General features: G+C 43.8%; 1 protein-coding gene across 1 annotated transcript; it reads right to left on the reverse strand.

Moving 5' to 3' along the window:
- Window positions 1-709: 709 nt before the first annotated feature.
- LOC136543964 (uncharacterized) lies at window positions 710-3026 on the reverse strand. Its single transcript, XM_066536270.1, has 2 exons — window positions 2993-3026; window positions 710-1365 (listed from the first exon to the last, which is right to left on the reverse strand). Exons 1-2 carry the CDS (start codon window positions 3024-3026, stop codon window positions 710-712), a joined length of 690 nt encoding a protein of 229 aa, XP_066392367.1.
- Between the last annotated feature and the right edge of the window lie 9023 nt (window positions 3027-12049).

Consider the following 12049-nt stretch of genomic DNA (forward strand, 5'->3'; position numbering starts at 1 on the left):
CTAAACGATAGTGCCATAATTTTGAAGATACATCATGCACTCTCTTCCGCTTATTTGTTGCATTCATAGACGAGGAAGCATTCTCATTCTCAGTACTTACATCATTCACATTCTCAGAAAATGATAATAAATAAAGCTTGTCTTGTCAGAAGGCAAGACCAACACATTTATTATTATAAACAATCTGACATTTGCCATTACCAAAATGGCAATCATATCCATCGTCATCTAAACGTGAAACACTTATTAAGTTTCTTCGCAAAGAGGGTACAAATAGAAGATCTAAAAGCTTAAGTAGAAAACCATCAACTAATTCTAGAGAAAGATCTCCAATGGCTTCAACTCCATCTGCTACTTTAATTCTTCTTTCTCCTCTTTGCAGGGTCCTCCTTGTACGGAATCCCCGTAATGAATTTGCAACATGAATAGTTGCACCTAAATCAATCCACCAAGTAGATTTTGCATAACTTAAATACAAGAATTCATGTATGAATGTAATAAAATCCTCACCTCTCTTCAGCAGGCTCTTCAAGAAGTCTGGACGATCCCTCTAGTAGTGTCCATACTTCTTGCACCATTTGCACTGATCCTTCTCAACTTGAGCATTGTTGTTCTTCTGATGATGCTCAGTCTAAGGGGCTTTCCCTTGAGGTTTGGCATTTTTATTGAAGTTCTTTTTCTTGTCCTTCACAAGGTTAGCAGAGTCACCCTATAAGGACTTCAGCCTTTTCTCTTCTTGAACACACATTGCGATGAGCTTCTCTATGTTCCACTTGTCGGGCTGCATGTTGTAGTTAACAACAAAGGTTTCATATTTCTTTGGCAAGGAATCAAAAACCAAATAAATCAGGAACTCATCCTTGAGCCCCAAATCCATTGGCTTCAGCTTCGAAGTCATGTTGCTCATCTTCAATATGTGCTCTCTAATACCGCCACCAGTATATTTTTCATTGAACAATTTCTTGATCAATGTACTAGCATAAGCCTTTGAAGAGCCAACGAACTGACTCTCCACCTTCATTAGGTACTCAGTGGCGGTATCACAGTCTGGGATAAACCCCCTTATAGCATCAGAAATTATGGACTTAGCCACCATCAAGCACTTGTGGTTTGCTATGTCCCGTTTCTTGCGTTCGAGATCATACTTCATCCGCACTTCTGCATGATCTCGCTGCCGAACAGTGAAATCAGCATCAGACTCGTTTTCTTCCCTCACCGGGTCCACTGGCTTAGTAGGACACGGGGAGGTTAGCGCTAAGTCATTCTCGGACAGCGCAAGTGCGAGCTCATACTTCTCTCGCCATACTCTGTAATTGCCCCCTTCTAGAGGTGGTATGTGCGAGATGAATACCCTTGGGTTGAGTCCTGAAAAACACCGTCAGAGATAGTGAGAAAATAAGACATTATAATTGTATGCTTTAATTTAATGTTGGTCAAAATTAAAACATACAATATTCTTATACACTAATTCTACATCATCATTGGGCAGAAATAGAATTAATGCATGGACAACTTATGATTAAACAATATAATATTGCTATTATCAATGTTGGTCAGAAAAATAACAATAATATAATTTACTGATTAAAATTGACTACTCTTGAAATTAAATTCTCCCATTTGTTTGAATTTAATTAGAAGATTATAAACTTTAACATTGCAGCAGAAACATGAATAAATAATAATTATCTACTTTTTAGAAGAATTTTCTTATTCATATCTACTTTCTAGAAAAAAGTAACACGTTGGTGTAATTTTACCAGAAATTTTAAAGCTTCAAAATTCATTCAAATCTGCTTCTGAAAATTAAATAAACTTCAAACGTTATTTACTGTTCATTCTGGCCTGGCCTGCAGCCACAGTAAGCGGCCCAACAGCGATAGTACGCGGCTCGACAGCAGCGGCGGCCCGCGCACACGCGCTCGCGGCGCCTCCCTCGCGCCTAGGCCACAACCTGGGCCTGGGCCGGGAAAGCTCTCGCCTACCTGGGCTCAATCTGGCCCGAGGCGCTCTTAGCCGTCCATCCAGATCCAACGGCCAGACGTCGATTTTGGGAGATCAAAACCCCCTCGGCCGGCCGCGTTCCCAAATCCTAACTCATTCGACTGCCTCCCTTTCTCTCTCTTCACCGCGCCCCTCTCTTCTCCTCAGTGCAGCGAGCAGCAGCAGCCGAGCGAAAGCGAGCGGTGATGGCGCCGTTGCCGGTCCCATCGCCGGCGTGCGCTCTCCCCAGTGGGTGAGTGCACCGCCGTCGAGCGGTCTGGGCTGCGGTGCCTTGATCCCCACACGCGTTGCGGTGAAGAGCTCCTGAAACCCTAGATCTAACTGGCCTCTTCTCGACCTTCTCTCTCTCAGCCCCACGACGACACCGAGTGAGGCGAGGCGATGATGGAGCCGTCGCTGGCCCCCTCGCCGACACGCGCTCCCCAGCGGGTGAGCGCGCTGCCGTCGAGCGGCCTGGTCGAAGCGCCCTTGGCCAGAGCACACGCCCGCTCAACGTGCAGCGGTGAAGTAAGCCTCTTCCCCTTTTCTTCTCTGATTGGATTTTTCTTTCTTTTCTTCTCGGATCTATCCGATTTAGGGTTGGCGATGGGGTTAGGATCGAGATTAGGGTTAGGGTTTCCTTACTGTTCATCTTCCCCAAGCGGTTTGCGCGGGTTAGGGTTAGGGTTTGAGTTGCTTTTCAAAACCGAGACCCTTCTCTTACTTTTTTCCTCAACCAAATTGGGTTTAGGGTTCGATGAACCCTCTATTTAGATCCCTAAACGAATCTATCGCATCCTTCTAAATGCTGCTACTCGGTTTTCTTTTCCGATAGGCTAGATCTACACTTAGTTAGGCGTCTGATACCATTAATAGACCTAAAACAGGATCACTAGCCATAAATCTTGTGTCTACTTGCTTTTGGAATAAACAGTGAGTCCTAGAACATCTACTAGTACATGATTAATAGATAGAGTAAGAGAGAGAGAGGGGTCAAGGGGGTGCAAACCATCGGCCTGCTTTGAGGAAGACGGGCTCGCCATCGCGATGCTTGGTGAAGACCCGGTGGCGGTGCTGTGTCGAAAGGTGGCGGTGCAGTGGCGGCGTTGGCCGGTGGCGGTGCTTCCCGTCACTGGCTGTGCATCATCTCTTAGATCGGATTAGGGTTGTGTCGGTGGGCGACTGTAGCTCATGTAAACCTCGTGATCTGAGCCGCTAGCCCCCACCTTTCTTTTATATCGCAGTGTGACGGGGGGCACCAACCATATAGGGTTGGGCGCCCCTGATCAAGGCGCGGATCCAAGGACCCAATTGACCGTGGATAGAGATCAACTAACCCCTGTTGCCTTCTCCACCTTTCTGTTCTCGATGTCTGGCTCGTGATCATCTCAGGCCCAACAGCAAAAATCAGTTTGGATGTTTGGCCTGTAACCGTTTTGGGCGTACTCTTGGAAACTGCTGGTTCCAGCCTGGTTTGACGCCCCCTCCGTGAGTCATGGACGCCGTAACTTGGCCTTCCCCAGTGATCGCCGTTTGGCTCACTCTATGACTGGTGCACCCAAAGTCTTTACTCCCCCAGGACGCTTTGCTTCCTTTGCGGAATATTTTACTCAATCACTCCGCATTGTTCCGCCTCCTCCGGTCGTCATTCCCTGGAAACACCCCTGGCGCATAGCGGCGCATGAGTTCTTGGTCGACGACGACGACGAAGCTGCATCGCCGGCGTACTCTTCTTCAACTTCCTCGGAGATTGCTTCTGAGGCATTTCACCTCCTTTGGTGAGTACTTTGCTGCGATTCACCCTGCTCGTCCGATTCCTTCGCCTCGACACATTTTTCGGGAAGAGAAAATCCCAACATCTACAGTAACTTCTTCCGATTCTTCGCAGAACGCAATGGCTTTTCGTTTTGTTGATCCGTCCCCGTTCTTGCCGCCTGGTACTCAGCGTATGATGATCCATGGTAGACCCATTATGCGCCGCGTTGTGGTTGGTCATGTGCCACGGCGTAATATTGATCTTGCTATTGCTATACTGCACCCAATGCCACAAGGGCCAGTTGATTTCTGGGACATCCACATGCTTCTTGATGATTTTTTGCGTAACCAGAAAGAAGTTAGCTACAGAACGATACAGCCATGCCCATATGGTCAAGCTTATGTTCGTTTCAATTATATACATGAACGGGATCTGCTGATTCAACAAAGCCCGCATCAGTTTGGTAATGGTTTCATTAGTTTTGTCGCCCATGACAGGGCCTGGAATCATAGGAACACGATCATGACACATGAAGTCTGGATGATGATGCTGGGGCTAGACTTGGATCTTTGGACTAGACTGCTTGTAGAGAAGGCTGTTTCTTCTTTCGGTCAGTTGCTCTTTTGGGAAGAGGACCATCACTTCATGTCTAGGGCGATTGTCAAAGTCCGAGTTTTTAGCCTTGAGGAGATCCCATGGTTTTTTTTTATTTTCACAGAAGGTGTCAACTTCGATTCTGATATTTGGTCTGTCCAATGTGAGGTGCTTCAAGCCACCATTCTGGGAAATGCACCACAGGATGAAGATTTCCCACCAGATGATGGGGATTATCGTGCCGTTCGGCTGGTCATGTTCTCGCTTGTTCCAGCTTATTCTCTCTCACATAATACTATTTATCCATCCAAAACCATCCGTTTTTACTGTAGCGCGGACCAGCCGAACGGCCTTTATGACCCTAATGACTTTGAGTATCATGGATTTGGTCAGCCGGGAAATGGTCCTCCACCTCCTCCACCCCCAGCTGAACCATTTGAACCCAATATGGAACACCTTCAGGCTGTGGGCTGGGCGGTTTTGCCTCAGCAGGATGTTCAGGCACAGAATGATCTTCAAAACCTTGCTGCACAAGATGTTGCTCCACAAATGGTGCCTTTGCAGCCTACACCTGTTGCTCCTATTGGGCCGGATGTTGAAATACAGGAACCTGAGCCAGTGGAAGAGCTAGTGCAAGTTTTGCCAGAACAGGTTGATGAGCCCATTCCAGCCCAGCCAGAGGAGGTTCTAGTCATGCATGACAACACTAATGCTCCAGAAGATGAGGCAATTCCACCTCAGCCTTTGCTTGCACCTGATGTTAAAGTGGTAGATTTTCCCAATCTGCAAAATCTGCAAGCTTTTGGTGTAGAAGAGGTGCCAATTGATAATCTAGTGGCGTTTAATGATCTACAAGCACCAGCCCAGCCTACCCAAAAGTTCAACAATGATGTACAAGTGGGCTTTGTGGAAATCTTTTCTCCACCTGTTGATCCTGTCCTCCAGGAGGCTTTCTCCTCTTCTGGCCCAAGCCCAATGGCCTACAGGTGTTGGGCCAAATATTTTGCTTCAGTGTTCACTCCTTGCCAACTGTGATAATTCCAACTCAGTGGATGGATTTTTTCATGCTTATGATGCTCAAGCAAGGATCCTATGAGTGGGCCAAGGATTTTCTTCAGTTCCCAGCATGGACTCTTCTCAGCCAACATTGTGGTGGTAATATCTTTTCTTTCTCTCTGCCATCTACGCAACCTTCAGTGTCTATAACTGAATTCTCTTGCTCTGAATCCTCTGTCTCCCTTTCCCCTGTTTCAGACACAACCACTTCTGTGTCTTCTTCATCTGCTCCCTTGGTGCCTACACCAGTGTTTGAAGTCCCAAATGTTGAGGATGAACAGAGGACTTTGAAGACTCCATCTCCTTCACTCAGCAAATCCAAGAATGCTGTTCGAAAAAAAAGGGGTGAGGCAATTCATATTTCAAATTTGGAACTAAGGCGTAGTGAAAGAGTTCATAATTTACACAAAGGTTTGCAAAGATCGAAATTGTCTAGGCTGTTCAACCAACCCACCCACTCTTTCCACGTCTGTAGTTCGTGATCTTGGAGCAACTTTTTGCAAGCTGGATGCCTCCAATCTATCTGATGAAGCTCTCAATGCCAAAGCCCCCAAGAAAGGAGCGGTGGGCAGGCCCAAGAGCAAGAAGCCCAAGCCTTCAGATAATGGCTCGAGGGAGGGCACCTCCAAGAAGAAGGACTAGCCTTGCTCTTTCTTCAGCTTTTCTTTCTTAGTTAACTAAGAAAAGTTTATCCTTTGTCTATTTGTTATCATGGGAACCAAAGTCTGGAATATTTTGTGTTGGAATATCCGTGGACTAAATTCGGATAAAAAGTGGAATGCTATTAGGGATCGTTTAACTGAAAATAATTATGATGTGCTCTGTTTACAAGAAACCAAGCGTGCCACCATTGATCTTTCTTTCATTCGTAATTTTTGTCCTCCGATTTATGATCGATTTGAATTCCTGTCTTCGAATGGAGCCTCTGGGGGAACTATAATCATTTGGAAAAGTTCGTCCTTCTCTGGAACTCTCATTTTCCAGAATTCCTTTGCGACATCTGTTGAGCTTATTTCTTTACACAGCAATGCCACTTGGATTTTAACCAACATTTATGCGCCATGTACTCCTGGAAAGAGAGAATTCATTTCTTGGTTTAAAAATATTCAAATGTCAGATCAGGCTGACTGGTTAGTAGTCGGTGATTTCAATCTTTATCGCAGCCCAGAGGATAGAAATAGAGAGGGTGCAGATTTCACAGAGATGTATATGTTCAATGCAGCGATTAGTGCCTTGGGGTTGGTGGAGTTACCTTTAAAAGGCAAACGTTTCACCTGGACTAATAAGAAACATCCTCCTTTGCTTGAACGCCTTGATTGGTTTTTTACCTCAGCAAGTTGAACTCTCTCTTACCCTATATCTGAGGTTTCAACTCTAACTATGGAAACCTCTGATCATGTACCTTGCCTGATCAAAATTTCTACTACTATTCCCAAAAGTCATATCTTTCGTTTTGAAAATTATTGGTTGCAACGCGAGGATTTCATGCAGCAGGTTATCTTAGGTTGGCAATCTGACAACCTGTACATTGATGCTGCTAAAGCACTTACAGCCAAGTTCAAGAACCTGAAAAAAATTCTCAAAGAATGGAAGAAGACCCTCTACAACTTAAAGCAGAATATTATGAATGCCAAGCTCACTCTTTCTTTTCTGAATTTTATTGAAGATACCAGAGATTTGACAATTGTTGAATGGAATTTCAGAGCTCTTTTAGAAGAAAAACTTATTTCACTTTTGCAGCAGCAAAAATCTTATTGGAAACAAAGAGGGGCAGTTAAATGGGTCACCCTAGGGGATGCCAGTACCAAATTTTTTCATGCACAGGCTACAGTTAAATATAGAAGGAACTTGGTTACCCAACTAATTGATGATCAGGGCATGAATTGGTAAATCATAGTGACAAAGCTGAATTGATTTGGCAATCCTTCAAAGAGAGGTTAGGAACCACAAACTTCACGGGCCTGAGATTTGACCTTAGCTCTTTTTTCAATCACACAATTGATCTGTCTCCTTTGATTGAACCATTTAGAAAGGAGGAAGTTGATGCAGTTGTCAGAGCCTTGCCTTCGGACAAAACACCTGGACCTGATGGCTTCAACATTGATTTTGTCAAAAAGTGTTGGTCAATTATTTGTGATGACTTCTATAATTTATGTGATGCTTTTTATTCTGAACAAATTTGCCTGCAAAGTATAAATGGTTCCTATATCACTCTGATCCCTAAAAAGGATGATGCCACGAGAGTCTCTAATTATAGGCCCATTTCTTTGTTAAACACCTCAGTTAAAATCATGACAAAAATACTAGCAAATAGGCTTCAGATGGTTCTACCTTCTCTGGTACATAAAAATCAATATGGTTTCATTAAACATAGGACAATACAAGATTGTCTAGCCTGGGCCCTAGAATATTTGCATATGTGCCATCAATCAAAAAAAAGAGCTGATTATTCTGAAATTAGACTTTGAAAAAGCCTTTGACAAAGTAGAGCATAGTTTAATGCTACAAATTATGGAACATAAAGGTTTCCCCGGAAAATGGTTGAATTGGATGAGGCTTATTTTTGGATCTGGTATTTCTGCTATTCTCTTGAATGGAGTTTCTGGAAAAGTCTTTCATTGTAGGAGGGGAGTTAGACTGGGCGATCCACTGTCACCATTACTTTTTGTTTTAGCTGCCGATCTGCTACAGACAGTTCTTAACAATGCTAGGGGGAATCAACTTTTCGATCTTCCAATACCTTTGCTTGGTGATGAAGATTTCCCTATTCTACAGTATGCAGATGATACACTCATTTTTATGCAAGGGGATGTCACCCAGTTAAATCATCTGCAGGATTTGTTATCTGAATTTGCAGAATCCACAGGTTTGAAGGTAAACATTGATAAATCCTTTATGGTTCCTATTAATGTGACTGAAGAGAAGTTTGATATTTTAGCTAATACTCTGGGTTGCTCTAAAGGATCTCTACCCTTCACCTATCTAGGCCTTCCTTTAAGTTTAGCCAAACCCTCGGTGGCAAATTTCTGGCATTTGGTTTCAAAATGTGAGAGAAGATTGGTGGCTTTTTCATCCTTTCTAAGTGATGCAGGCATGTTACAACTCACTAATGTAGTTCTTACAGCTCTTCCAACCTTTGCAATGTGCACCTTTCTTCTACCAAAAACAGTGATCAAACAAATTGATAAATTTAGAAAGCATTGTTTATGGCATGGTTCTGACTTGAGCAGCAAAAAACCATCAAAAGCAGCTTGGCCCATGGTCTGTTGAAAGGTCCTAATGGCTAGAGGGGGGTGGTGAATAGCCTATTAAAATTTCTACAACAACACTAAGACGAATGATTAGTCAATAAGATGGCGAAGCGAATTTTGCGCTAGCACTATACTTGGGGTTGCAAGCCACCTACCCAATTCTATTTTGTAAAGTCTCTATCCACACAATGGCTATGTTGCTATAGTAAGTTAGTGTGCTCTCAAAGGCTAACTAAAGAGCCACACTAACCAAACTAACAAGCTCTCACGACTAGCTACACTAAAGAGCTTGATAACTAGTTTGCGGTAATGTAAAGAGATAGGGCAAGATGGATATACTGCCAAGTCGAGGAATGAACCAATCAATCACAATGATGAATACCAATGAATACCAATCACCTCGGAATCAAATGATTACACAATGATTTTTTACCGAGGTTCACTTGCTTGCCGGTAAGCTAGTCCTCGTTGTGGCGATACACTCACTTGAAGGTTCACGCACTAATTGGCATCACATGCCAAACCCTCAATAGGGTGCCGCACAACCAACACAAGATGAGGATCACACAAGCCATGAGCAATTTACTAGAGTACCTTTTGGTTCTCCGTCGGGGAAAGGTCAAGAACCCCTCACAAGCACCATGATCGGAGCCGGAGACAATCACCAACTTCCGCTCGATGATCATCGCTGCTCCAAGCCGTCTAGGTGGCAGCAACCACCAAGAGTAACAAGCGAATCCCGCAACGAAACACAAACACCAAGTGCCTCTAGATGCAAACACTCAAGCAATGCACTTGGATTCACTCCCAATCTCACAAAGATGATGAATCAATGATGGAGATGAGTGGGAGGGCTTTGGCTAAGCTCACAAGGTTGCTATGTCAATGCAAATGGCTAAGAGGGTGAGCTTGAGCCAGCCATGGGGCTTTAAACAGAAGCCCCCACCAAATTGAGCCGTTGGCTCCTTAGTCCACTAAAAATTGAGGCGATCGGACGCAGGACCCTAGCGTCCGGTCCTCAGATTTTTGCCACATGTCCCCTGCTTCAAATGCTGATCGCCCGATCTCAACGGTCAACAGTGCACTTAAGTTGTGACTGGACGCTCTATAGTATAGGACTGGACACAGGACCCTAGCGTCCGGTCATTTTCAGTAAGGTTCCAGCCGTGACCGGACACGTTCGCTCCTGCACGACCGGGCGTAGACCAGCCAGAGTCCGGTCGTTTCCAGAGAGCTCCCCGAGCCTCTGTTTTGCGACCGGACGCGTCCGATGCTGCACGACCGAACGCTAACCAGCATCCGATCAGCTCTGCGCCCGCGCGCCAACTCCAGCGTCGCCAATGTCACCATACGTCACACACGACCGGACGCAGGCCCTGTGTGTCTAGTCACCTTTATAGTGCAGCGTCCGATCATTTGACCGAGACCACACCCAACTGCTGTCACCGACCGGACTCTCCGCCGGTGAAGTTTTGAACCCTTGCTCCCAAGTGCTAAACACAAGGTGTATCACCTTTGTGCATGTGTGTTAGCATATTTTCACAAACATTTTCAAGGGTGTGAGCACTCCCCTAGATCCTAAATGCATATACAATGAGTTAGAGCATCTAGTGGCACTTTGATAACCGTATTTTGATACGAGTTTCACCCCTCTTAATAGTACGGCTATCGAACCTAAATGTGATCACACTCGCTAAGTGTCTTGATCATCGAAATGAAATGGCTCCTACCACTTATACCTTTGCCTTGAGCCTTTTGTTTTTCTCTTTCTTCTTTTCAAGTCAAAGCACTTGATCATCACCATGGCATCACCATCATCATGTCATGATCTTCATTTGCTTCACCATTTGGAATGTGCTACCTATCTCATGATCACTTTGATAAACTAGGTTAGCACTTAGGGTTTCATCAATTCACCAAAATCAAACTAGAGCTTTCATCTATGTACCGAAGCCGGATGGTGGCTTGGGAATTATTAATTTGATAGTACAAAATGAAAGCTTGCTCCTTAAGCATCTACATAAGTTTTACAATAAGGTGGACATTCCATGGGTCCAATTTGTTTGGGGACATCATTACTCTCAAGGCAAGTTACCGTATCAAGGTAGAAGGATTAGAGGTTCTTTCTGGTGGCGATATATTCTCAAACTACAAGATGATTACAAAGGTGTGGCAATGGTTTCTGTGAAAGATGGATCTACATGCTTCCTCTGGCATGATCTTTGGGAAGGATCTGTTTGCTCTCAAACCTATCCCGAACTTTTTTCTTATGCTAAGAATCATAGATTTCTCTGAAGGTGGCAGCATCCACACCTCTCATTTAGAATTTGTTCCATTTGTCGCTCTCTGGAGAAGCATATGCTCAATTTCAGGAACTTTCACAAACTATTCACAACTTGCATTTGCAACAATCTACTGATAACTGGTTTTATATTTGGGGGTCCTGTACTTATTCATCTAAGAAGGCTTATAAACATCTTTGGGGTCATCATCATGTACCTAAAGTTTACAGTTGGCTTTGGAGATCTGCTTGTCACAACAAAAGGAAATTCTTTTTTTGGCTTGTATTGAAGAATCGGCTGAGCACTAGATCCTTATTACGTCGGCGTAATATGCATCTCTAGGATTATATTTGTGTTTTCTATTTGCTCAATGTTGAGGAAGATCTACTTCATCTTTTCTTTCATTGCCCGTTCTCTCAGGCTTGCTGGTTTAGTTTAAATGTTTTTCTACCAAACAGTGATGATATTCTGGACATTGTAGATAGTATCAAACAACAGCTAAACCAACCATTCTTCAGGGAGATCATAGTAACAATGTGTTGGGCTATTTGGATCATGAGAAATGACATCATTTACAGAAATTTGGCGCATTCAGTTCAAAGATGTCGCTCTGTCTTCAAGAAAGAATTTGCTCTGGTTATTCTTAGAGCAAAGACTTCTCTTCACCCACGCATAGATTCATGGCTAGAAGCCTTTGTGTAATCTTGGCTATTTTCTTTTTGACTTTCTTTGTTTCTTGAACCTATTGTGTAATACTCTATATGTTTCAAGTTTTTAATAAAATTTCAGTAGGGGCTCCAAGCCCCTCCTGTTTCCTCAAAAAAAACTTAGATTTACTCCTTGAATAATTAAAGCCTCTCTCTTAATCAACGGGAATGGTAACGCTTAATTGCTTATTGCTTAGTAATGTTAGAAGTCGAGTATGAGAAGGGAAGTCATACTTTCGCGTGTAGGATGCTACACCGGGATAATTAATTACTAAAATGAATGAGGGTTATAACTTATCTACTTCCCTAATCTTGACTAAGGACTCACCTCAATTTGATATAACACCATGATGATCAATTTGGTAAATCTTGCTCATGCGAGGGGTAGGTCATTGTGAGTGTGGGATCTCAAGTGACATA

The sequence above is a fragment of the Miscanthus floridulus genome, chromosome 3 (genome assembly GCF_019320115.1).
Source record: "Miscanthus floridulus cultivar M001 chromosome 3, ASM1932011v1, whole genome shotgun sequence".
Lineage (NCBI taxonomy): Eukaryota > Viridiplantae > Streptophyta > Magnoliopsida > Poales > Poaceae > Miscanthus > Miscanthus floridulus.

Coding starts and splice junctions, on each gene's coding strand:
- LOC136543964 (XM_066536270.1), bottom strand. CDS start 3,026: ATGGCGAGCCCGTCTTCCTCAAAGCAGGCCGATG. Junction 1,366..2,992: donor TTCCTCAAAGCAGGCCGATG/GTTTGCACCCCC, acceptor GGTGTTTTTCAG/GACTCAACCCAAGGGTATTC.